This window comes from Stylophora pistillata, chromosome 13, assembly GCF_964205215.1.
Source record: "Stylophora pistillata chromosome 13, jaStyPist1.2, whole genome shotgun sequence".
Lineage (NCBI taxonomy): Eukaryota > Metazoa > Cnidaria > Anthozoa > Scleractinia > Pocilloporidae > Stylophora > Stylophora pistillata.
In genome coordinates, this window is record NC_142531.1 from 252,997 (window position 1) to 280,973 (window position 27,977).

Here is a 27,977-nt window from a genome sequence, read left to right on the forward strand (position 1 = left end):
TTGAATACCTCGCGTTGATTTATTTCAGGAGATTAAAATATTTACTCCTTAGTCGTATTTCTTCACGAGCCAGAAGATTTGAGTACAGAAGAGAAAAACTCTCGATTTTATTCCCCTACATTGATGAACAAGTTGTCAAAATCGCTTACTACATTTCCCCCCTAAATTATACTTTGTTGCTCACCACGTATATCGAGCAAACCAGTCTTTATTAAAACAAGTGTTAAAAGAATTTATTATAAGAGAATAAGTTCTCGGATAAACTGTCGTCGGAATATTTTTTTTTTCATTGAGTTACACATTATCTGTGTATGTTGTTGTCTGCATGGCACATTATCAGTGTCAGACAACAAGTAGACCTCTCGCCAGCAACCACTGCCCAAGGTCTTCAACTTTCTCGCGGGCAAAGAAACGCTCGCCGCTGGAAAGCTAAGCATGAGGCCATCCGATTCAATCAAGAGTAGGGTGCATTTCGATTGCGAGTCGTTGGATTTTGGATTTCGTTTTATATTTGATCAGATTAAAGGGTACAGTAAGTTTTTGTAAACTAACCTTAAACCCAAACAAAATCATTGCAGCCAGGATTACGTTCGACACCCCAGTCAAAATTCCCCCACCATCGCATACTGATCTTCTCTGTAAGAAAAGGCAAGTTTGTTACCAGCACAAAAGGTCTCCCAAAGTTAGTTTAGGCACGAAGCTGGCTTGCTCATGGGCTTTGTTAAAATACGAGATATGAAGTATGTTACAGCATAACTATCATAAAGTAGGTATGACTTGACATTCTTCGACTTTAAGTAGGCTAAGGCTAAGTTAGTTTCCTAATCATTCGTAAATATTCATGATAGATCTCTTGCCGAGAATCTCAATGCTGCGTTAAAGGCTCAGACAACGTTTTTTAACACAATTTGCTCGTTCAGTAATAAATTACAATTACGTGTGCCATGAAAACATACCTAATAATTAGTGAGAAATTATGTTTCTCAGTTGGTTCACAAACAAATTATAGTTTTGATTAACAATGCTATAGTTAAAGAGAATTTTATTCGAAGCCGGCCCGTAAGGGAGCACTGTGGCTGCAGACCACCAGCTCAAAGCAATTAAAGATCTTGCTATGTTTGATTGCTGTGATCTGGTTGTTGGCTTCTACCAGATAACATGTGATAATAATCCACTTTTAAAGTAAAACAAGTTGAATATCTCTATACAACAAAGTCGTCTTTAATGTTTGAAGGTGTTTCCAATCTGCTGATAATTTTTTGTTCGTTGAGCTATCGTCCAATAGAAGAAAGCTTCTTATAGAGATAAGTTAGTGTACGACGGACGCCGTAAAAGGCAGTCGGAGTACAGGCCAATTTCTTCCACGAGAAGCTTTGCCTAGCAAACTGGAACTCAGTTCAATAACAATGCTATTAGACTGGTACCAAGCCGTACTCGACCCATCCACTGATGGTTTGGCATTTGGCCAATTACGCAGGTTAATGATTTTCCATTCGTTTAAATCTTTTCCATCATCTGCTCTCCCTATTCATTTTTATTATTGTTATCATTGTTTCTTTCTTTCCAACTAGACTAATATTTTGAAGCCTCCGAGTAAACAGCCTTGAAACTAGTTTTGCATGTCACATAAAACGACCAAATATAACGTGAGTTACTCCCTTAATTTCTGTCAAAATAAGGTTGAGTTAATCCAGCTTATATGAAGTTACAAGCAGAGACCTGATGCAGACTGAGCCTGACCTAAATATCATACCACACAAAGATCTGCTTCAATGAGAAATGAATCATGTACCGGTTTTCTAGACAAAGATCACGCCGAAGCTAGACTGTTTTCATGAGCATCGAGCCTTCGGTTGACTTTTGATAAACTGACTGAGGATCCAACGGGTCCTCTTTGGATGGAAGACAGAAAAGAGATCGGGTCAGTTTTCTGAATTCAAGGTTAAATCGTTGGTTAAGAAAGATATACAAGCACGGGTTTATAGCGCTGTTGGCGTGTGACAGAAAGTAAAAGCTGGATTCCACGTACTGGTGTGATATTAAAGCAATGTAAGTCGGGGTGAAGAAATAATTCATCAAATGCATGATGTGACTCGGTAGCCAACACAGTGCAAAGATCGTAACGACGATAATGAGCATGCGCAATACTTTCCTTTTGGACGACTCATTTTGACGCTTTTGACTGGCGGTTGAAACCCCTGGGATCACACGTGACCAGAGGCGACGACCAATAAGAATGTACAATGTCGCAATGATTGCAAGAGCAAACAGATACAGCACCACAAAGGTTGTCATGAAGTAAGCTCTGGCAATTTCGAATTGTTTCATGTGGTCTGAAGATAAGTAACTCCAGATCATTTTACACTGCCAGGAAGATCCGTCAGCGGAAGGTACGCTATCAAAAAGAACTAGATATAAAGAGAAATAAAGCCAAGAGGAAATCCAAATCACAGACGTAATTAATTTAGTGTTCCGAATAACGGGGACGTCGGCGAAGGGATGAAGAATGGCAAAGTAGCGGTCCAATGATATAAACACGAGGGTTATAATAGTGGCTGCTATTGACAGCACACCTGAGAATTTAACAAACTTGCATGTCACTGATCCAAAGCCACCGGGCAACCACGTCAATCCAGTGTACAAAAACTTCACCTACAAGGTGAAATAAAAAGGACGTAAAGATTAACAGGCTGTGGGTTAAAAAAAACTTGTCGGAGACAAAGCTGAAGAGCTTCCACAAACATTGACAGAAGTAGTTGATTTTGACAAATACAATGATACTCCTTGCTAAGCGCAAGCTCAGTCTCACCTTTGCGTAGCTAATCTGTGCTCCTTTATTGGAAAGGAATATTAGACTACATAAAAAATGTGTGCGTACACACGTTTGAACAAATGACCTAACATTGTTTAATTGACGATTTATCCAAGAACCAGTAACATGAGCAAAGACAAACGGGAATGGCATTCCTTCCGAGATCAGACCAGAATTCGGATTGTTAACAACTTTGACGAGATTTGAATGAACTGTCTATGCACTCGTTTATATTAAAAAGCAAATGCTGTTTGACTCACCTCGAAAGGCATAATGAAAATAGAAACAAGCAGATCACCAATCGCCATGTTGACAATAAGAAAATTGAAAGTAGTCTTCATTCTCGCACGAGTTGCCACGATGTAAATGATGCAAGAGTTACCAAAGAAACCAAAGATAAAGATAACGGTGTACGCGAGAGTCATCCACACTTTGGCTCCGTGAACATCAGGCCCCTGACCACTCAATGACGTCGAGTTTTCCATATCTGGAGATAAAAAGAAGATAAGACTATCAAATTAATTATTTATACAGAATAATAACTCTCTTGCACGCAATCATTGGCAAGTAGTCATTCTCTTAATAAGCCAAAACCAACGCTTGTGGTACTAATTTACCCAGTGTCAAATCCAGTAGTCGCGCTTGCTAAATCAATTCTACTTACGCCCAGTATTTTCTGTCAGTTTAACTAGTGGTAAACTTACTTACAGCTTGCAGTTAAGTGAATTAGTCAATCAAACGAAACATTGAGTCTTTTGTATTGTTCTGAACCGGCAACCCAGGACAAAAAGGAAGAAAAAAAGAAGGATAAAACTTTGAAATAATCGTTTGTAAAGTGGTACCGATGGGTAACCACACCTGAGGGCGACCTGACTTGCGGCGACATGGCAAGAGGGCGACGTGACTTTTAATGACATAAACAGATACCCAATTTGAAAGAACAACCCAAAAAGAACGAGAATGGTTAAGATTGACAAAGACTAACATGGAGTGCAAAGAATGAGAATTAAACATTTGGGCCGCACTAATCATTACCCAAAAACTGTAACTGAGACAACTTTACACACCAGAAAATCATTATCAAACCACAGGCTGACGATATAAGAGGAAAAGAGTTCATAAGTAATTAATGTCGTTAGGGAAAAAGTACAATTGTCAGCCACAGAGAAGGATAGGAACTACACTCATGTAATTATTCGTTTACCAAGAACGTTCTAATGAAAGCCGCCACTGACCAGCAGGTGCTGTTTAATTAACTGAGTAAATTTTATTTTTATGTTTCTTTTCGCCTCGGGCGCCTGCATGTGTGATATATCTTAAATGAATACTGTTAAGTGTAAATCAATGCAAAAATATCGAATTTTAGGGAAACCTTTAGATGTAACCACGACTCAAACGTGCTGAAGAAAGTAGTAACTGAAAGCAGATTTCCAATATCAATAATTATTTTAAAGATGAAACAATTTTAATGTAACAGAAAAATCCGAGCCCCAGATGTCTAAAGTCTATTATGTCCCGAGATGCTATTAGTTTCGTCCTCTTTTGTGCAAAGTTTTATTAGGAAAAGAAATCGGAAATTAGTTCGAGATACGTTCACTTGCTAAAATATGCACCAAAACAACTTTTTCCGGTCCGATAAACGGTATCCAAGAAATAACTAGATTTAACTAAATCGGTTTCTTTAATGAAACAGTTTGCCTGGATAAAACAACTACCCGTGGGAAACATTTGTAACCAGCAGCTGTGGGAATTGTTTCGCAGCAGCATTTTGATATTTTACTTTCGTTGGCGAATATCGGCACCAAAAGAACAAAAGGGAAGCTTCCCGTCAACTTGGATTTGATTTCTCAATTATTTCAAGCAATAAAAAGCGATGAATCTTCTTAAGTTCTCTTGAGAAGTTCACAAATGTTTAAATTATTCACGAACTGTCACTTATTCGTCTTTGATTTTAATGAACCTTCAGGGAAAGCTGCAGTATTTGATCGTTTAATTTCGCTATGGAAATAAAGTCAGTTTTATTTTAGCGCCACATAAAATTATTTGTGACAAAAACACACACAAAGTAAACCGGGACAGTAAATATTTTGGATTTTCATTATCTTTCCTTTCCATTCCGACCGTTCAGAATGACACTCACTTAAAAAACAAAACCAACAGCACCCACTCCTACAGTTCATGCGTATTTTAATCGAACACGACAACTAAATGTTTCATATAAAAATATATAAATGGTGGTGACAAGAAACTTTTAAAAGAAAATATTACAAAAAAGGAAAATATATTCCACAAAACTGTAAATTTCCTCCAAACAATGTTCTAGTTTTTCAAATCATTGTTGTGCAATTATGACATATTTCTTGGAAAACCCATCCAAGACTAAGTAGTCGTACAATCAAGCTGCAAGCACGAACGACTTAAAAGTAGACCCTAGAAAAAATTCTGGAATTAAGAAAAAGTACCTTGACTTGTTCACAGGAACGAAAAGTGCATCAAAAGTCGCTTTATATAAATAGAAATCCCTGACGTTATTAAGTCAGTATCGGAGAACATTTCCCTTTTAAATCCATTTACATGGCAAATGTTTTTTGCGATATATGTGACTCTATGTACCAAACTAACAGTTGAATTAAATAACAAGTTATAAAACTTATGCAAGTCACTGAAGCCGTGCTATCATAAAAAGAAAAAATACATTCCGCACTTAGAGCGTACCTGGGACAGAAGTGTTATTTGCTGCCATGGTCAGCCTTGTACTCTAAATACTCGATCAAGCGTAATTGAGGGTTCTTCAGTTGTGGCCTGACCTAAAATCGCTAGGAGCATAACACACGATAAACTGCGTGATGGATGATAGAGCAGCAATGTTAAGCCTATGATGAACAGGACTCCGCGCTATGGTGGATTAATTAAAGCTTTACCACATATATTAATGGTCTCCGCAGCTGATCTAACCAAGGAACGTCGATTTTTCGTATCAAATATCTACCTCAACTAACACACTTGTCACTTGCCCTTGTCAGAGTTAGGAGCTAAGCTCACTTGACGTGTCGGTCTCTAAACAACAGAAACTTTTAATGATGCTGATATAAAGAATCGATAGGATGCTGGGATGCCCCGGAGGCAAATTAATGTTACTGGTGATAAAGAACAGTTTACATGGCTCAGACAGAATAAATACGTTGGAAAATTAAAAGACAAGAAGTGATTGGAAGGAAAGTAATCGAGAGCGACAACTCTACGCGATAAACATTTAAAAGTGTTACAACAGAAAAATTCTTACGTTGTAAAAAAAACTTATGACGGAGCATTGAAGCCAATACACGCGGATAACGCGTCAAGAGTGTCAAGCCAATGGTGGAGATAAACTGAAAAAATCATGCTTTACTTTCATTATTAGCTTCATGCAAATTCGATTTCAAACATTAGCAAAAAGCAATTAAGAGAGCGGCGCCGAGGATGACAATCTCTAATGGCGGAGTAATTTCCTTTACAACAAAAGAAACTCATATTATACTCATTTATAAAAAAATAGATTCGGCAATATGCAGTTATATATCGTTGTTTTCAAAACACTTCGGGTGAGATAAAAATGACAAGGGAACATTATAAAGATACTATCTTATTCTCTAAATGCCATTTCTTTTGTCCTAGGACTCCATGCAGGTAGAAAATTTAATTAAAATTTCACGTCAGTATTTCAGCTTACTGTCAACCTATGATCACAGCTAAGGATGTCAGCAGAACATCTTACTAATTACTGCAGTTTTCTTTTAGTCCCTTTTGTGGGCACCTGTTCGTTCCTGGAATACTTATAAATAAGTATTTATGGCCCTGTAGATAAAAGCAAACTGTTTTGATCCGTTTCGCGAGAAGAAAATATATCCACGGGTACTTCTAAACAACTTCACGGCTTCTAACATTAACTGACCGTAAGGGCTTGAAGTAAACCTGGCTTTGGTCGGGTGTCAATCCTCCATCCAGGAGGAGTGGGCCTCAGAAACAATTGAGTCTTCAGACGGAGATCAAACAGTGATTGTCATGGCTCAGTTTATAGAAGAATCCACACAAAACTCCCATAATGAGTGTTCCTTTTTGACGGGCGGCAAAGAGGCTTTCAGTTATGCAACAAAAGGACAAAAGTCGAATTTTTCCGGTAATAAACGCAACACGCCGTCAACAAAACAAGTTACATGGAAACGACAATCAGAATACAAGTAAATCTGCAAGCTTGCATGTCAAGCAGTTGAAAGATAACAATTTTATCGTTACCAAATCTCTTTACACTTCCTAAAATGCAAATGTTGAAAAAGTACGATATGATCATTCTGTAACTGAACACTAAGACTTCTCAGAGTACAACAGTTGCACTTATTTTTCCCAACCTTTTTACAAGAATCATGTTATGATCAAGTCAGTTGACATTGGCAAGCATATACATCTCATGAATATAAACAAAGTTCAACTTTCGATAAGAACAATTTTCTCTCTGGGCAACGGAAGTTCGTGTAATTTTTCTACATGAAGGCTTTTTCACTGCTGAAACTTACGTTACTTCTATCCTTTTTCTGACAAAATCCGGGAAACACAACGATAGAAACAATTTACTAGTACTGGATATAGACGACCTATAACTGATGTCTCAGCGACTGAGATAAAAATTGAAAAAAACTTCAGGAACATTTGATACTTTTAATCATATTCTGTGGGTTTTTGAGCTTAAACGTCTATGAGTGACATTAAAATCTGCAAATAACTTAGAAACCATCCAATTCAAATATAAAATGGACCCAATAATATTTTAAGCTGAAAGTCGGCTGTAAAAGTAAATTAGGAGAGTTTACAAAAACTCCTGTCATTTATTCTACAGAACAGTAAGGTTTTTCCACTGAAGTATTCTTAATTTACTCGATATGTATTAAATTTGTTATACCTAGAAACAAAATTTCGTCTAAGCGATGACCCAATGCACGGTTTTGTAGTACGAGGTCCAGTCCACAGATAGCCAAACATTTACGTTGTTTGCAAAGCTTGACGCAAATAATCCCCTCAGAGTTGAACAAACGTAATAAACAATATTAGTTGATGAAGTTTAGATGGGAAATTGAGGGGAAAACAACTTTTTGTTTTTGCATGAGGTACAGAAAACTGCTCAACATTTCAGATTTATGCCCCATGGGAATCAGTCACAGCTCCAAATATACATGATAACATAGAGAGGAAAATGTTAGCCCCCAGAGGAGAAATGAAAACAATTTCAACCACAACTTCTGCGTGGCTAAGATGTCAGTTATCTACAATGACCACTGCTTGAACACAAACACAATTTTTATAGATAATTTTTCACCTTTGCGACCCGGGTAATCAGCCAAACCACAGGCGTATTAAAGTCAACAAGGGGAGGTCTGTGGCTTGAGTTCAGCTCACTTCTTTATTGTCAGGAGAGGTGAGCGATTCAGCTCGATTCAACAGCTCCTAGCAGGCTTCAAGAGCCAGGTGTTAATTTTGCGTCATCACATCACAATTTACCGCCTTTCAACCAATCCCCGTAATCTCATCTTATCTCTAGCCAATGGGCACAAAACATTACCGCAAAATAGAAATCACTCATAATTGGATACACAGCCTTGCACAATAAAATAAATCTACTTTTATCCCATCAGCTCTTATCATTTTTTTCCTTTCACTTGCAGGGATTATGAGTCTACAGACGTGCTTATCTTCAGGAGTCAGGTCGAAAAAGTCCAAGCGTTCCTGTGTCCTATCATTCGACGCGCGACTAAAGACATTTCTTGACCTTCCTCCTAATCTGAAGTAAAAAACTGTGCTATCTTCCTAAAGGAGTATTATATCACCGATAAAACGTACCAAGTATGACCGAATGGATAAAAATGCACTATTTTTAGCTGCGCAAATCTCCCAGAATATCAGTATGGCCTTAATTCACAAGCATCGTGTTAGAATCCACCGAACTGTGGGGAGCAAAGTGTCTGCCCCTCCCACTTTAAACGTTTGTTGATGACTTCGTGTTGTCTGCAGCAGAGCGTTGCTCCAGGTTAACTACGACATGTATCACGGTTAAATTTGGAGATAGATATTGAGGTTAAGATCAGCTCAGTTTACTGAACGAATAGAAGACTGATGAAATCTGAAGTTCCCGTTCTCGTCTTGATCTTTTAACCAGCAATACCTCTCGAAAACAGAGATTTGATGAGCTAGCCATTGTTAGCTATTGTTTGAGGCGAATAGTAGCTTCGGATTTTTGATAAAGGAAACAGCATCAACGACATTTTGGTACAGTGAATTTACCACGGGGTAACTGTGCTTATCATATTTACAAACAAAATACATGTTCAACTTACTCACTGAACGGTTCAAAATTGGCACCCGCACAAACGAATTTTTATACGCAGCTTTAGCCACGTAAAGTTTTTAGTCTTCCGGGCGCGATCTCGACACAGTTCAAACTGCCTGTATTGGAAAGAAAACGTCGTACACTTCTAACATTTAAAAACAAAATGTAAACAAACATAACTTAATCTTTACAAGACAAGGCTAGTGTTAAACTATGTAGAATAAACAAAAAAAACATAACATGTTTACATAGGCGAGTAAACCTACCTTGAATTGGTTTTTTTGTATGTGTCAATACTCCCCTGGAAGTTAGCAGCTTAGTGCATTTACACTAGAGCAAGGGTTTACACTTTAGCTTTGATTTTAGAATGAAAGGTGTGAGTATCGCATGGATTTTGTACCTACAGCTTAGAGCTTCGCTTCATAAATCTGTCCGTGTGAAAAGTGGGAGATGTCATACTCTTACACACGTCATATCTGCGTACATGTCTGACGACACGTGGTATTAATTCTCCTTCTAATTGATCCATAACAAAATGATAATCGAGAACACACAGGACCACATAAAACAGAACAAAGACTTCCGAGCCGTTGGAAACGGAAAAAGACAATGCAATGACATAGCCGAATTCAATGTGCTTTGATAAGATCCTAGCCGGCGGAAGAACTCTGTGCATGTCCCGGGGCTTTATTACCCAGTTCACCAAGCCATCATTGCAACCATTAGAATTCGTTAAAATTAGCTACTTTTAACATCAGTCACAGATTAAAAACCTATACCAAACGATTAGTTAGTCAACGAGGTAGAGCGCACACAACGACACGAAAGGAAGAGGGTTAGAACGAAGAAAGAATTATTCTGAGATGCGGCAAGATCTTTTACGGTGCATTTCGTTATGAAAATTCTTTTTTTTCATCGAATACACTGTACCACGTTATTTAGAGAAGGTTATCTAAGATGGAAGGAAACCTTACAAGGTTTGCCAGAGTAGACAAGCTCCATATAGGTAATACTTATCTAAAAAAGAAAACACTGAGAAAACGATTAACACGAAAAATACGAGTTTGAAAAACTCGTGTCCTATTTCCATTGATGCATAATTCCACGTGGGTTAAAGAGCGTGCATCATGCACGCTCTTTAACCCACGTGGAATTATGACCGAAAATAAAACACAACGACGACAGCAAGGACGTGACATCTTAAAAAGGATCTAATGAGCAAAATGATTGCTCAGTGCGTGCGTTTTAAAACTTTGTGCTTTTCTTTGCCGTCCTCTCTACAACAACAACTTGAAATCAGAAAAATTTGCGTGGTTTGAATACGGAAACCCCGACGGCATGTTATTTATGTTGCCATTTGGAATTCAACACTGCTCATGTTATGCTTAACTCGGTTGAGGTGTGGCTCCATAAGAGATGGTTGACACTTCCTGGTATTCGCGAAATTCTAGCTTAAAATATAAATTCACTATTTCTGAATCGATTTCTGCGGACGCAAGTTATTCTTTTGACAACATCTCTCTATATATTGTTAATGTGTGAGAAGCCAAGAAACTTTACCGAAAAACGTTAGCGTACGTCAGTAAAAGTTTTATAACTATGGCAACTTTGCGTATAAAGGCTGAGTTTTCAAGATACTCGTTTCAGGACACAGCTCTTTTCAAGCAAAGCGGGGTAAATTCCCCCTTCTTTTTCTCCTCTCTTTTTGTTCCTAACCATGTTCAGTCGCACCATTGTGTACAAACCGCTGAACAGGTAGAACAAACGATAACACGATCTTAGACAATTAACATTTTGCCTTTGGTTTTTCCATTGTGGTTTGATGTTCGGTTACAATAAATTGTCCTTATAGTTTAGACGAGCAACAATGAGGTAAAGCTGCCCTATAAAGAAGATCATGTCGAGTGACTATTCCGTCCTCAAGGACTGAGCGGCACACTAAGAAAAGACCTTGAATTAAATAGAATGATCATCGTCAGCTACACGTTATTTATTGCCAGGCTAAATTCTCATTATTTATGATAGAGAGAAGATCAATAAGACTAATATGGAAAGATATATGTTTGATCTTGAGGCTCTCAAAATGTTGGCACGAGTTTGCGCACTTCCTTGGTGCTGTTTGGGGGAATCCTTACGAAGCTGACGGAATCATGAACAGCGTTAATCTAAGCAATCAGCGGCGATATTTTGGCTCTATCGATAGATCTTCGCAAACATTCGTGAAATTCAGTTAATGTGAAAAGGTCAAGCATCACGACTATTACGGCCTGACAAAGTTAGTTGGACTCCAAAAGAAAGATTAAGTAGGTCGACCAAAACACGATAATCCTCACTGATTCTGACAGATTATAGGTCAAAGGAAAACGTGTTTGAAAAAAAGAGAGCACTGATATGAAAATCTTTGTCGATAGCATTTTCGGAAGAGTAGTAATATAACTGAGATAACTGAAGATAATGACTATTTTATTGCCGATCATGGCAGTAACAGGGCCGGATGCTTGAAACGTGTAAATTCAATATGTAGCCTCGCTAAACAACCACCTCTTTGAAGCTCAGCTGGTAAAGTATCTGCCGCGACTCAAAAGCTGGCTTGGGCTCAACTCAAGAGGAGTTCAAATATTTCTTTATCGCATGCTACTGGTAATAGAATAAAACCTTTCTCAAATGCTGATTTACCCTAAATTTTCATGATAATAGTTGTTCCAGAGGCAGTGTTGTAAGCTAAATAAATTATAAAAATCTCGTTTTAATTAAACCTGTTAAGCGCAAACACCTTGATCGGACGTGATCGTACATCTGCTTCCAACATTCCACAAGATCAACTAATCAGAACAAGATCAGACTACAAAGGACAGTTCCAAACTGGATCATGCCGGTCACGCAGAGCTTGGAAAATGAATCTGTAATACAATTTAATGTAGTAGACCTTTTGTTGTTCTAACCAAATCATTGTAGGACGTTCACTTGTTTACTTTTGGAATTAATTGAAATTATCTTGACGAGCTTCTTGAGTGTACTTGAGACCTCTTATGTTTATAGTGATAAGCATATGTTGACCTTATTGCATTATGAACGCCATATTTACAATAATTCAAAATATTTGAGCCAAAACGAGAATTCAGTATGTGATCTGCTGAGTGATCGAACACTCTATACGCACTTTTAAGTCGGATGATGAACAATATTTTCTTTCCTTTTCTTTTTTGCTGTTCCTTTTATCTTGCATCGGTTAGAAAATAATGACGATACAGTGGAATCCCGATTTCTCGAACCTCCCGGCGATATCTCGAACCAAACCTTGTTTCCCTTAGATTTGCTTCACTTGTAATTTCAACCCCAATTTCTCGCACTCCCGATTTCTCGAACCGTTTCCCCTGGAGGTTCGAGAAATCGGGACTCCAGTGCAATCATTAAGATCATCCAATCGCATGCCTCTAGACTGATAATTTTTTAATTTGACGGTAACACGTGTCCCCTTACTACAACGTTATCCTGAATGATCACTGAAGTTTTGAAATCAGAGTCCTTAGTCGCCTAGTAACCCAGGTCACAACGGTAAAATACGACAGATCGTTTCCCGAACTGTTTGTAACAATGACGAATCATTCAAAAGTACATGTCCGGGTCCAAATGACATTTTCTTTTTTAAGAATTTTTATTTCATTTTGATCCAATGTTCTCTATGTTCTTAACACAGAAAATATCCACCTTGTTGATGCCTTCAGTAATGACGAAGAGAGGATGATTCGTGGAAAAATCAACTTGTTTAAAATAATAATAATAAAAAAAACTCGAATAATCAAAAACGATGCGCTAAACAGGACGCTTGTACGTGACGTCTTCTTCATAAATCTTTAGCCTCCTTTGGAAGGCGGACTGACAGCCTTTGTATTTAGCCCTCACTGGTCACAGTTTTCGAAAGTTCGCGTGTAATATCAAAGGTCTCCTTTAATAGATAAAGATAACGAATTTATCTCACTTAGTGTAGTAATCTCTGAGCTTCTGTCATTAACAACGATGATAGAGGAGCAGACACTGAATCAAGTCGCTTTAGTCACTGTACAGTTTACTCGACAGACTGCCAGAAAATTCGATGAAACGCGGCCCACAGCCGTTACAGGAAAGAAAAAGGCTCCTTTTCAGTTCAGTAGCTGAATTTTCGCAGAAATGATTTGTTGTAATAGCTTATAAGTAATTCCTTAACAGCTCCTAGAGTCCAATGCAACTCTTGAGGTTTCCAATTGTAAACTACTTGAGATAAGTAGGGAAGTTTTCAATATATTGTATGACGGCAGAGGCTGTCCAGAGCTGGATAGCACTAGATTATATCGGTATTATTAGTCAAAAAGGAAAATGAAATCAGCTACTTACACATCGTAAGTACCTCATCAAGATCAATTTAACATGTATGGAAGATTCCAAATTAGTTGTAGATATTTCCTTCGGAGAAAAAACTGCCCTTAAATGAGGCCCATTTCCCAAAGCACTTCGATAGATGACAACATATAGCGATTGATATGTTGCACTTTGAATATACAGGTTTTAAATCGATTCTCAATTATCACCCATTCATGGGTACCAAACCCATAAAAGTTCACAAAACTGGCTAACCCTGACGTAAGTTTTGGGGACGAGAAAATGAAGCAAATTAAGAGAAGTAAAGTTTTAGAAATTAGAAACAGGGTGTAGCTTGCAAGATCGCTATAACTTAAGGCAAGGCCTGAAAAAGCACTAAACATGCGAGAGATCAAACTGACAACCATACTTGTGAAGGAAAATGTTTTCATTTTTAGGGAACACATTTATCCTCTCGCCACGACTGACCTGATGCATAATATTTTTGGAACTTTGGTAACCAAAAAATGACTGTTCACCTGATAACTGCAAAGCAAAGCTGGCTCTAATTCCGTCTGTACGTTGAACAAACAGAGTTCAAGGAACTTAGAGAACTCACCGACTTAACTTGGTGGATACGTCAAGATGAATAAGCTCTCTATTGGGAGTGAACAACTCTTCAATCGTGCTGATCTACTGTTCAGAAACAAGATAAACAAGCTTTAGAGTAGAGGTCGCTTTTACGAAAGATTATATCGAATGTCACAGAGGCTCTTCGAAACTCCCTTAAAGAATGCTAAAACCTCAAAAAGCGTCCAACTAAATTAATGTTTTCTGCCAAAGCCTGCCACTCCAAAATCAATAGCATTCCATGGAAAGTCACTTCAGTCTCCTTGGCATTTTTGGTTAGCCGGTTGTAGTAAAACACTGGAAAGTACTCCAAGCGTGCACATTTTCATACCCTGAGGTCAATTAGTTCTGTCTTAAATTACTGAAAGTTTAGTGTTATCTCATCGGCTTCGATAACATTTGATAGAAAGCGACTAGTTACAGCCCCTTTACAAGCAGTTGATCGTTTCTTTGGAAGAATCTTCAAACAATTTGATCGAAAATGACATTTCATCAAACTTCCAGTCGCTTAATCCTGTTCTTATTTTAGGCTGGATTTTCGAGAGAAGAAAAGACTCTGTAAAGATTCTTCTGCAATTAAACGAAAAATACAAACATATTGTAAAATTCGTTAGATATTCAAGTTTTAATTTTATTTTCGGTAACCAAGAATTTCAGATATTCTTTAAACGGCAATAATATGCATTTTGCGTTGACTCACTGAGTTAAAAGCCGCCTTATTAATTAATAGTATGTCAAGTTGATTAGAATGAAAACCGAAAAACCCGTCAACTTCAACAAGCGGAACGTATACATTTTGTAAAGATGCATAAGTGAATAGTTTTATATGGACTGGGGTCTGTGTTCATTGGGGGGAAATATTACCGAAATAAACAAGGATGAATAGCGGAATCCCGAACTGTTTGACCCGTCTGGGTTCTTACACAAAGATGGAAAGTTTCTTGGCTCAGCTAGTTACCAATCAGTGCTGGAAGGCGCGGTTGCCTAAGTTGCGAAGTATTCTTAGTGGCGTCCAGGCTCCTACATCAATTAAAATTCGAAAACCCTGTTGGTAGACCCCTTCCAGATCTGAGCGGCGAGGTCGGCTTGGATCTAATGCCAGGCCCCTTTGAAACCTTTGCCAAGGATAGACTGTAAACATCGCAGACTGAACCCAATTCGAATTTAATTTCCCCTGTTTTAAAAGACTCCTTTAAATTACTTTGATCACTGATACTATCACGAAAATAATAATGAATTTTAAAATTACTCAGTCAAATCAAGTGGGCGAAGAGGTCGTTCGTATTCTATTATTACACTCAGTCAATCAACAAGACAACATTATAGCTTCGCCTCCATAGGAGGCAGTAGCCCGGCGTAAAAATGATATATGTGGCATGAATGGAACTCAAGTGTTTCGTGTATACACTTACCTTTTTCACAGTACTTTAATTATGGTTAAACTACGTCATTTTTATAACCTGTAATTTCTTTCAAGAAGCCACTGTGGCCATAAAATTACAATCACACGCGTTCATGATAAAAGGTGCCGAATAATCTTTACTATTGATTAGTATGGCAGCACTTAACGTCTGCAGATGTCAGATGCCATTTATTTGGATTGAAGGACATTTACAACTAATAAAATGAACCAATTTTTTTTAAGATTTCACTTGGGACAAAATATTCTAAAGTGCTACAACTTCTAAAATGTCCCTATTGAAAAAGCCTCTGTTCAAAGTAGGTTTTTCCTCGGTTTAAATTGTTCAAATGCCGGATTTCTGTCTTTGCAGTTTAATTATGCATCGAGCATTTGTAATTGCAGCCAGTCTTACTCAATAACTGCTGCAGGGAAAAATGCTTGTGATTCAGTTTGCAGTTGACGAATCGCAAAAGTAAGCTGTATGTTACGTTACGTTAACTGGAATGGTTCAACTCTGATTTGAGACATTTAAATGACCATTAACACGAGGTACCCCAATTGGACACGGATGTAAACATAGTACGCCGATGGAAAAAAAGAAAAAATATATAAAACAGAAAAAACTAATTTGATGTTCACATTTATCTTCCCCTGCTGTGCTTGGAATTGAATCTCGAGACTAGCGACGTTTAATAACGTTAAGGAATAAATCACGAAAAACAAACATTGCTTTGTTACTGTCTATTTTTATTGCTATCTCTCGTTGAGAACTCCAAATTTCTTATCACTGCGTAAAGAGTAACAACACCCTTCGTCGACTTTTTGGAATTTCCATGTAATTCCGAGCTTTTTCCGAATTGCCTTGAGGCGTTTGATTTATCATGCATAATTCCTGTGGGTGTTTTATCGCCTTTTATCAAAACAATATCTCCACAAAAGATTGAAATTAACTTTCTATTTTTTACTTAGAGATAACATACAAAAAGATCGTATATTTCCCGTTCACCGGAGTTTTATTGGATTTTCGGAATGGACTATTTCAGGTGTCACGAAAGTCTCATAAATCGTTATCAACTTCGGGCAGAATTGATTTCTTACTCCTGTCACTCTAATACTAACTAAAAGGCGCGCCACAGACTTTTATCAATCACTAAACTCAACTGATAGCTTTTAGGTGGGTTAGGGTTATTTAGGTGGGTTAGCCTCTGTTCAATATTCAATGATAGCTTTTAGGTGGAGAAAAGAGGTTTTACAAAGGAATTCTGTATGCGTCAAAGGCTCAAGTTAAGGAAATATACTTTAAATGACGCTCGCAGAAAAAGTCATTTGTCTTACCGGTTTAAAATCTTGGACCGAATACTGCTGCACCTATTAGAAACACAACGAAACGGTTAAAACCACTGAGTACTCAATTGTCTGAAACGAAAAACATATTTCACTTAACAGTTAACACTCCACGCACCATTAAACATTGACAATCTCGGCCGAAAGGCATATTCGTAAGTAGCACTCACAAAATAATGCTCAATTGTTCTGTCCTCCCTTTTGACCAAGTTCCTTTTAATTGCAGTTTTTGATTAATTTTTAAAAGCATCGAAGATGAATTGACACACACATAAAAACAAGAATTAAATGTAATGCAATGAGAAATAAGGAAATTATTGCGACGAATGAATTATTTGCTTAGGTTTCATTGCTTCCCAGCTCACGTTGATAGATATCAAAACTCATAGTTAAACCAAAATATCGAGAGTGGAGTTGCAGTATTTTGTTTGTCTTCAAAATGGAAATACACAGGTTACCATCATCACAGTTTAAAACTTAATTTTGATAATTTGACAGTCTGCACTGCAAGCGTGACTGTAATTAAGAGTTCAATTGAGACACAAGATCCAGCTGATTCGACTCGTAATTTCAGTGCCAACGCAACTTTAAAGTACCTCCCAGCAGAAATTATTTGAGTGACGCAAAGAAATGGGCGATTTGAATAATACATTAGACTGTTGATAATTTATGATTACAATATGACGTTGTAAGAGGATGGAGGAACCAAAAAAGTTGTTCGCATCGATTTAAAGTTTATCCATAGAAAGAAAAACTGAACAGCGACGAATAGAAGTTGAACCATTTCATAAAAAAAAACAACATATGCATTTTCCATCTCGAAGACAAACAAAAATTTTGTTCATGACACCGTTTACGAATTGAAACGTCAAAGTACAACTGGTTTAATAGCTTGAGTTGAACCTTAGGCATGTTTAAATGAAGAAAATACGTCAAAATTTTTTTGAAACTCGAAAAGCGATCAACGATACCATTGGAAGACTTTTAAAAAACTTTACAATATGTTACCTTTGTGAGGGCTCTTCCTGATACTTGCCAACCTCTCGTCTTTTTACAACTGACAGTTTCCCGCACCTTTTGTCGCCTTTGTCTGATCTTGAAAACGAGGCTAGCGGAGGAAGGTCTTGGGAGAGAGACGATGTCAACATGGCAGGAGCAATGCTGTTGATCAGCTAATGTCATGGAGGAAACACCTGTAGACTACACGATTGAGTTTTACGCTGAGGGAAGAACTCGAGATACAAGTCAGTATTGTGTATACTAATTTTTAGTAAGAAAGTTGTAAAGAAATGAACGAAGTGCAACGGAAAGATTTGTTGGCACAGTACTAGTGTAATCTTTGAATTGTGCGATGGTTAGGCACGTTGTAGGGGAATTTTATTTTATTTTTATCACGAGATTAAATTGCCTCTGTTGTGCTTCTGTTTGGTAGATGATGGCAGATTTTCAACAAGAACCTTTTACGAATATGATTTTCGCGTGAGCAGCACTGAATGAACTTAAATAGTATAATAATAATAATAATAATAATAATAATTAATAATAATTAAAACGTGTTTTAATCTCCTACGTGTTTCGTCTGACAATAGCAGATTTGATCAGGTAGTTTTTACAAATTGGGTTAATAGTAATAGTAATAATAGAATTGTTTACACAATGCTTTTAACAAAGATACTAAAGCGCTTCACCATGATTAAAAAAATAGATTGGTTAATAACATTTACAAAGTAATAAATCTGTGCATATTACGTACTCTTACATGTGACATCCTAAATGTCATGCACGTACAAGACCTTGCAAATACCGGTTGGACTTGCTTCACATTATGTGTAAAGGTTGAAAATACGACAATTCTGTTGTAAGTAGGGGTAACAACTGAACTACTGCTCCCTTCAAGTTTGTTTTTGTTATTTTATTTGTTCAATAGCAAGCCTTCTTGAGCCAGAATCATTAGGGCATGGAAGCAATGGTTTACAGGAGCAACTTCAGTTGGTTCAACCTCAGAATGTTGAGAGGTGAATAAATATACTTTTTTTCTCCTCCATCTAGAGTCGTTGGGTTTATAATATGCTATTTTTTAAATGCTAGCAGTTATGTGAAGGGGGAGGGGTTGCCAATTTTAAGTGGTCTATTGAGGTGGACTGTGACAAGTCCTTTATATTGGTTGTAGTGCATTAAAACAGAGAGAAAAGACTGAAACTTAAAGTAAATTTGCTCCTCAGAGTGAGGGAAGGAAAGTGTATTTGATCAAAGTCACTGTGCAGTTTAAGAATACATCAACTTCAGTGTGATGAGTGTGTTTGTTTTATTGACAGGTCCTGTTGCTCACAAAAACCATTGTTATACCTTACAATGGCTGCATGTATGGCTGGACTGGGTGGAGTTTTGTTTGGTTATGACATAGGTATGTTAAATTGTAACTCGGCAATTATGTTTGTTATTTCCATTAGAGATGTCTATTTACCTTAAAGGGAAACTGAAGCCTAAAATTGGTATGTTTTTTTTTTTTTTGCATTCATTTCTAGTGCGCTTTAGAGGAGCAATTAAGGGCTTGGTGGTTAACTTTGTTCACTTCTTGTTTTTTTACAAAAAAAAAGCAAAGAAAATGAATTATCTTAATTTAAACTGATGCTGTTGATAGCTGCAACAAAGACTTCTGCTCAAGCGGTTGAAAGATAAGTTTCTATCACAGACAACATTCATTGCAACTACTACCTTGACAATCACAGGAAATGATTGATGATGTTTTTTTGTTGGTGCAAGTCACATTTTAAGGGAAAAATTCTCCTAAGGATGGCAGGAGACCTGCAGCTCCCTGTTCATGCATGTTGGCAAGTTACTGTGACACTGCAGCAAATTGTAGCAGTATTTCCCTTCTGTAGGCTGCCAGAGATCAGAAATAGTAATAGTTATGAACTTATAACATATTTCTCAGGTGTAGTCTCTGGAGCCATTCTTCAGCTGAGAGCTGAGTTCAATTTAGATTGCACTCAACAAGAGATGGTGGTGAGTTCAATGCTGATGGGAGCAGTTCTGGCCTCACTGGTTGGAGGTAATGTTGGAGTCTTTTATTTGTCATAATTAAAAGTACTCTGAAGCCAAAGCAAAAGTAATTGTCTAATATACATGTATTCACTTTTCAAAATGCCATGAACTTTTTTTCTTTTTTAATTTAACATCTCTAGTGTTGCAAAGTCTTTAATTGTAACTGGAACAGACTCAGATATCCAAGAAGAGTTTATATCAAAATTAAAACAGATCCAACGTATCTAAAACATCTTTAGGTTTGGCAGCCAAGCCTGCAATATCCAGGGATACCAGGATATAACAACATCACCCAGTATGTTTTTGATGAAAGGTACATTAACAATTTCTCTTACTTTTCAGTACTGATAGTGACTCTTTTATACAGGATTAATAGTGGATTTTATTGGAAGACGTCTGGCTATTGTCATTAATTCTGCAGTGTTCCTTGTTGGAGCAGTCATTTTGGCATTTGCACCCTCATTTGCAATTCTGGTAGGTAGCTCTTCCCATATAATGGTCTCTTTACACACTTTATTTTTCTTTTTCTTACAAAATGATTTAGATTATGTTGACCCGCAGATAGCAAATTTGCTATTCGAGGCGGGTCAATCATCAACAAACATTATTTACAATATATAAAGAAAATTAAGAACTAAATAATTAGATATTGTTAAATTATAAAAAGAAGCATAGCTGGCAAATACATCAATAGTTGTTCAATAAAGTATAGAAGCACATTGGTCTTTATATTCTTATATCCACTCAAATAAAGTGCTTGCAGAATTTTTGTGCTCATTTATCTGTGACAAACTGAAAATGATTCTTATGATTGTAGATTATTGGACGTTTTATTATTGGGTTCGGAGTATCATTGTCTGCCATTGCTGAGTGCATCTACATCTCTGAGATAGCTCCTGCAGTAAGTTTAATATTTATGATTGACAGAGTTAATTCCTTACCTTCCAAGGTCTTGTTATTGATTCTCCCTTTTAACAGCCATACATTTCCTAATAAAAGTGTGAAGAGATTTTGGCATTAGATCAAAACAACACCCTCTCACTGAGAAGTTGATGTATTCTAATCTCATATGTTTTTTGGTTGATGTTTTAATTTGAGATGTACTTTATTTGACTGTCACTGATGATTAGTGACATGTTGTTACCTGAACTTAACATCGTTACAAAATAACTGTAATTAGAAATTAATTTAGTGGTACATCATGTTTGCTTTCTTAAAGCAAAACATATTATTTTGCTTTTGAAAATTAAACTGAGACATGACCAAAAGGTCTTCTTTACACTTCAGAAGAAGCGTGGCTTGTTGGTATCAATCAATGAGCTTGGTATCTGTCTTGGTCTTTTGCTGGCTTACTTGGCCAATGTGCTTTTCATTCATTTACCATCTGGCTGGTGAGTCATTTTCTGAGTGTGTAGTAGTTGGGTTCCTGAGTAAAAAATGTACAAGGGGAGTTCAATATCAGTATGCTAAAATGTGTACATCATATGTGATATGGTGTACACATAGATGTATGTGTTCACATTGTTAAAGGTAGTGGTTAGTAATTGCTTTGCTAGGGAGTTTTTTCTTTTGTTCTTTCCTGATCTAGAGAAATCTTTTGAGGTTCCAAATGAAAAGAATATTTAGATTAGAAAAAATGTAAATAAAAGTTATAATTCAAAGAACCAAGTCTAGATCATAACCTTTAATTTCAAAAGTGAAGCAAACTACAGCTTGAGAATGGATGTCAAACACTTCACTTCAAAGACAGTTTTCCAATATTTTGAGAATGTATAGCCTGAAGAAATGAACAATGGATGAAAAAAATGTATAAAGTATATAATTGTTCAGTTAATGACCAGATTAATTGAGTGTCATTTGGTTTGTCTTCAAGGCGTTTTATGTTTGGGCTGTCAGGAATTCCAGCATTTATTCAAGGGATAGGAATGTTCTTTTTGCCACACAGTCCCAGATGGCTGATAGTGAATGGACAGGATGAAAAGGTACAACTGCATCTACTTATAAATGGCTTAGATATTAATCAGTAAGTCATTTGGAGACACTCCTTAATAAAAGTCCTCATCAGACATTGAGGGGTTTGACTCCTAAACAGCAAAACTGTACTAACCAGGAGGACTTCACAAGGCACAATTAGCAATTCAACTACTCAGCCATGTGCTTGGGCTATCAAATTGGGAAAGTTTTAGTCAGTTATAAAAGTGATTAACCATAGTGACATGTATTTTTAGCTTAATTAAACTCCTCCTTCTGAAGTTCTTTCCTTAGGGTCTCACAGATCAAAAACAAATAAATTTTTTTTCAATTTTGTGAAAGTTTAATATCTAATTAAAGAAGATCCATCAACTTCTGAATATTTTGTATTTGGTATCTTTTTTACATCAGGAGATATAGAGCAAAATTAATTTGAGAGTAGAACAGAAAGTGCTATCCTCGGAGACCCAGGGGCTAAGTCGATTTCAAGTTAGGGCATGAAGAGCCCCTGGGGACATTGTCTTACAAGACTAGTTCCAAACGGTCGCAGTCGTTCTGCCATCTGATTGGTGCCAGAAAATCTTTGTGTTTTTCTGCCCAATCAGAGTGAAGTGTACTTTAGAAACCTTTCGTGTGTTTAACACAGACATATATGCTAGTAGCTCAGTTGTTCGCTATGTTTGTTTGGACCGTGCGACGGAGATTTGCTTGAGGTGAAAAGTTTCAGTCTCAGCACACAATGTAAGAGAATTCGATCAGATTGTCCGCGAAAATTTTACCGGAAATTTTACTGAATACTTTCACAGGTATCACTAGAGAACGTGTTTTAAAGTTTGTGAGGTTTGCATACAACACGATGGTTGCAGTCATTGATATGTCGCTTTAAACGTTAAACAACATTTAAGCTTAAATCTTTCTAGATTTTTTGCATAATTTGCTGTGATTGAAACTTTGCCAATCCTGTGGTAGTAGTAGTAGTAGTGAACTTTATTTATGTGTCGTGAAAACCTAGCGCATAGCACTAACTGGGGACACAGGGTAAAAGCTTTAAAAATATGAAATCTGGAACCTATTTACAGAATTATTTACCTAACCTATTAACAGTTAAAATTATTTATCAATGTCCTAGAGTTAAAAATCAACTATTACAGAGCGGACATTTTTTGCATCCATCATCAATCATGACAGTCATGTCCGTTCTCCTGATTTTGCTCTTAAATCCGTGCAGGCTGTCTTCACTGCGTAACTCTTTTGTAAGTTTCGACCAGAGGAGAGGGCCATAGTATCTTATAGAGTGTTTACCATATTTTACTGTATTAAAGCGAGGGATTCTAAAACCTGCATTTCTTAGAGAATATCTTCTATCGCAGTTTACTTCTGACATAAATAGTTCCTGTATTTGACAAGGAAATAAGTTCTTTTTTGCCTTGAACATAAGGATTGCTATGTCCTGGAGCCTTCTGTTCACCAGTGATGGAATTTCAGCCAGCTTCAGCAGGCCGTCATAAGAGAGTGATTTATCGTTGAAAACTGCTCTCAAGGCCCTTTCCTGTAGTCTTTCAGCTTTACGTTTGTCTGAGGCTCTGCAGAAATGCCAGATGATACTGCAGTAGGTCAAGTGAGGTAAAATGGCGGCTTTATAAAGTTGTAGTTTAGCGTAAGTGGGTATTAGTTTTCTGAGACGACTGAAAACTCCTATCTGTTGACTTGCCTTTTTACAGACTAAGGTAATATGCTCACTAAAATTTAGTTCAGAGTCCAGGAGTACCCCCAACAGTTTGATAGATTTTGATTGTTCAATGTCAGTTCCATCTATATGTACAGGTTTATACTGAATACGTGAAGTTATTTCGTCGCACGGGCCACGCAGGTATGTCGAGCAACTGGCGCTTTCGCCTACGTAGCTTTCTGCTTTCTGTGCGCGCCAAAATCTAATCTTCGCTTTGTAGTAAAGTCGTTTACAATAGGGCCAAGGTTGCAGAGAACATTAAGTTCGGGGATGACCTCCAGCAAGCGCAAAGAGAAAGCTTAGCTGTGTTTCCGGTTAGCTAATTAAAATCTGAACAAAAACTTATTAACGAGAACATCATGAGGAGAGATGTTTTCGGGCAGTTACCGAAGTGGTTTGGAAAGAGTTTAATCTTTCAACTGCTGCCTAGAGTGTTGAAATTTTTGAGCTGGGAAGGCCACGGATTCTCTTCTAGTTCCTTGGTCATTGTCATTTCACCTCTTCTGTCGATTGTTGAAGACCAAGTTAAATACCTTTGATCATTGGGAATCGATCCGATGCTGCTTTTAATGGGAAAAACAAAACCAAAGACCAAGAAATATTGGATGGAAAGGGCGGGTTTGCTTTATTGCAAATGTCAGCTTAGTAGTACAGGGTCATCTACCCACATCTAATAAGCAAAAGTTTTCACGCTTAGCTTTTCTTTTTTCAAGCGAAGATAAGATTAGATTTTGGCACGCACAGAAAAATACGCAAGTACCAGTTGCTCGACATAACGGCATGGCCCATGCGACGAAATAACTTCATGGGATTGGCAAAGTTTCAGTCATAGCAAATTGTGCAAAAAATCTAGAAAGATTTAAGCTTAAATCTCGTTTAACGGTTAAAGCGACATATCAATGACTGCAACCATCATGTTGTATACAAACCTCACAAACTTGAAAACACGTTCTCTAGTGATACCTGTGAAAGTATTCAGTAAAATTTCCGGTAAAATTTTCGCGGACAATCTGATCGAATTCTCTTACATTGTGTGCTGAGACTGAAACTTTTCACCTCAAGCAAATCTCCATCGTACGGTCCAAACAAACATAGCGAGCAACTGAGCTACCAGGATATATGTCCGTATTAAAACACACGAAAGGTTTCTAAAGTACACTTCACTCTGATTGGGCAGAAAAACACAAAGATTTTCTGGCACCAATCAGATGGCAGAACGACTGCGACCGTTTGGAACTAGTCTTGTAAGACAATGTCCCCAGGGGCTCTTCATGCCCTAACTTGAAATCGACTCAGCCCCTGGGTCTCCGAGGATGAGAAGGTGCAAGATTGATGACACCTCATGTCAACTTCTTTTTGTCACCTAATTAATGATGTCAAAATTGCTTTTACACACACTTTATTTTTCTTTTTCTTACAAAATGATTTAGATTATGTTGACCCGCAGATAGCAAATTTGCTATTCGAGGCGGGTCAATCATCAACAAACATTATTTACAATATATAAAGAAAATTAAGAACTAAATAATTAGATATTGTTAAATTATAAAAAGAAGCATAGCTGGCAAATACATCAATAGTTGTTCAATAAAGTATAGAAGCAAATACATTAGTACTGAAAGCAATCGGATCAATTTGTTTTAATTATGCAGTCCTTAAGTTTAGAGGAGATCTTTTCAACATCAAGATAAGAATCTTCATTATCTAGTATCTGAAATAAAGACATTTTAATTTGTTTATTAAAGGAATGTTTTGATAACGTTTTGAATTCTTTCGGTATCTTATTCCAAATTTTGACACCAACACGCGAGAAAGCCTTTTTTTGTAGGTTAAGTCTAGAGTACTTTGTACTAAAGAGCTGCGATTTGGATGATCGAGTATTGTAGGTATGAATATGAGATGTTTTAGTAAATAGTTTCAAAATATTAATGGGAGCCCTCTGGTTGTGCACGTCAAACATAAGTTTACTTACGGCTTCATAATATAGGAACGTAACAGGCAGAATTTTTGCTTTGGCAAATAAAGGGATGGCATGCTCTCTTCGATCGGTGAAATAAATTAAGCGCAAGACTCGCTTTTGAAGAACTAAAATCTTGTTTAAATAAGCATTTGACGCATTGCCCCAGGCAAGGAGTCCATAAGTTATATAAGGTAGAATTAATGAATTGTAAATATTTACAAGGATAGTAGAGGGAACGAAGTACCTCAGCTTTGCAATCATCCCTATTGTTTTACTTATTTTTACGATAACAGAGTCAACATGGTTTTTCCATGACAAATTTTGATCAATTAAAACGCCTAGATATTTGATATAACTTTTTTGCTCTAAACTAACTCTTCGGTTTGTCTCACAATCTAAAATACTTATTTGTGGAGAAAAATGCATTTTTTTCTGATGAGGACGAAAAATTAAGAAATTTGATTTTTTTGTATTCAATGTCAACCTATTTGTAGTTAACCAGTCATGTACGTTATTCAACTCTGCATTAACCGTTTGCTCGATCGCCTTAAGATTCTTATCAGCATAAAGTATATTAGTATCATCTGCAAAGAGATAAAATTTTAGTTTATCAGAACAAAGGTGAATGTCATTTATGTAAAGTAAAAATAGAAGAGGTCCAAGGACTGATCCCTGGGGGACACCACAGGGGGAGATAAGTTTTGTTGATAAATGCTCTCCAATCTGAATTGTTTGTGTTCTATTTTTTAAATATGATTGAAACCAGTCATTTATCAATCCACGGAAACCGTAAAAGTTCAATTTATCGAGTAATATTTCATGATTGACCGTATCAAATGCCTTTTTCAGGTCAATAAAGACACCGCATGAGAAGTACCGTTTATCCATATTACGTAGTATATCTTCGACAATATCAAGTACTGCATGCTCTGTGGAATGTGACTTGCGAAAGCCATACTGTGAGGAGTACAATAGGTTGTTTTTGTCAATAAATTCCTTCATCCGGAAGTACAAAAGTTTTTCAAAAATCCTATTAAAATTAGACAAAAGAGATATTGGTCGATAGTTTGAAGGGTCGGTCTCGTCGTCACTTTTATATATTGGCGTTATTTTAAATTGTTTTTAAAATAACGTCGTCACTTTTATTATATTGGCTTTTGATTTTTAATGCACACAAGTACAGTTTTAAAGATGAAATAAACAATTTCTAATATAAGAGAAAAATCGAGTCCATCTGGAAACTCGATTTTTCAAGTACAGTTTTGTACAGTCTAGAAATGGCTCATTTGTTATCAATTTTACTCACAGCAATTCTTCCTGAAAGCTAGAGAGACTGTTTTTGTAATTCAATTGTTGTATTTAAGCTGTTATCATGTCCAAAAGTGACAACTCCCTTTTGCTGCTCCAGAAATGGAAAATCTCTTCACAGTTTGCATGGGAGCGGAAAATTTTTTTCACTGATAGTTATAGGGGTTCCTTATGGACTTAAGATATTCAGTGGCGAGTCAGTCTATTTCTAGCAAAATTGCAGTAGGGTCTAGTTTGGAAAAAAATATTGCTGACAGTCCATCATCATCTGCATCGCATTGCACCTCAAGCATTGATGGTTGAAAAGCTGTGCTGTGTTTCCAGTGTAGCTCTTCTTCCTCTCCATGACCTCTTTCGTCCTCTTTTTGCTGGTTGAAGCACCTTTCATATCAACACAAATAGCTTGACATTCACACACATTACCCCTGACCTTCTCAACTTAATAACTCCTTACAAATTGTGTCCACTCATTGCTTGCTAGCACTCGTCAGCGCTGACAGGCAAAACATTGTCAAATGGCTTGCTCCAATGTGATTGGATAACACCCTTCACAGGCGTGAATTTATGCCCAAAAACACTGACACCCTGAAAAATTTGAAGTCACTTTTTCTGGTAAATTGTTTGGGCTTGATTTCTGATATTTGGATAGTTTATTCTGGTCTGATATTCTGTCAATTTTCATGAAATTTGGAGATAACGTCAGAAATATAATAAACCCCAAAAGGGTGTCTGGTATTTTTGATGGTTTCCTTATTTCTTGAGATATAGCGTCTAAATAAAAGACTTTGCCCTAAAGCGCTATTAAAATGCAAATCCCAGACATGCTTTTTTAATTCAATATGTGCATTTCACATTCCACTAGCAAAGAAATGTGTTAATTTAAATGCCTGGTCAAACTGGCTTATCTTGTGAAATGTCTCAGCAGGAAAGAATAGCCTCCCATTTTGTCCACTGGCAAAAATTTTGAATTAAATATCTGAAATCAGTGTTCAATAAGCTTTAAGAAAATGTGTGCTTTTACAGGGATAGACCCATCCTGTTTGAATGAAAAGGCTAATTTTCCTTTTGTGATACCTTAAGGAATCA

General features: G+C 37.0%; 2 protein-coding genes across 11 annotated transcripts in view; one reads left to right on the plus strand and one right to left on the minus strand.

Annotated features, from left to right (window-relative positions):
* On the minus strand, nt 1–17,970 carry LOC111334676 (substance-K receptor). Of its 9 annotated transcripts, none has more exons than XM_088743224.1 (5): nt 17,887–17,960; nt 16,870–16,902; nt 14,122–14,198; nt 3,073–3,299; nt 1–2,652 (listed from the first exon to the last, which is right to left on the minus strand). In XM_088743224.1, exons 4-5 carry the CDS (start codon nt 3,295–3,297, stop codon nt 1,822–1,824), a joined length of 1,056 nt encoding a protein of 351 aa, XP_088599350.1. In that variant the 5' UTR covers nt 3,298–3,299; nt 14,122–14,198; nt 16,870–16,902; nt 17,887–17,960; the 3' UTR covers nt 1–1,821. The 9 variants fall into 9 exon arrangements, with proteins under 9 accessions (XP_088599350.1, XP_022796223.1, XP_088599351.1 ...); XM_022940488.2 differs by lacking the exon at nt 14,122–14,198 and adding an exon at nt 5,528–5,628 and having other exon boundaries at nt 17,887–17,957; XM_088743225.1 differs by having other exon boundaries at nt 14,122–14,195; nt 17,887–17,957.
* LOC111334662 (solute carrier family 2, facilitated glucose transporter member 12-like) overlaps nt 17,966–27,977 on the plus strand; it is a 16,329-nt gene continuing 6,317 nt past the window's right edge. Inside the window, exons 1-8 of one of the 2 annotated variants that reach the window (XM_088743218.1) lie at nt 17,966–18,122; nt 18,806–18,893; nt 19,194–19,282; nt 19,814–19,930; nt 20,291–20,397; nt 20,741–20,824; nt 21,211–21,314; nt 21,797–21,905. In XM_088743218.1, the coding sequence (XP_088599344.1) occupies nt 18,059–18,122; nt 18,806–18,893; nt 19,194–19,282; nt 19,814–19,930; nt 20,291–20,397; nt 20,741–20,824; nt 21,211–21,314; nt 21,797–21,905 (762 nt within the window). In that variant the 5' untranslated portion in view covers nt 17,966–18,058. The remainder of the gene's footprint in view (nt 18,123–18,805; nt 18,894–19,193; nt 19,283–19,813; nt 19,931–20,290; nt 20,398–20,740; nt 20,825–21,210; nt 21,315–21,796; nt 21,906–27,977) is intronic. The other variant, XM_088743219.1, reaches the window with a different exon arrangement.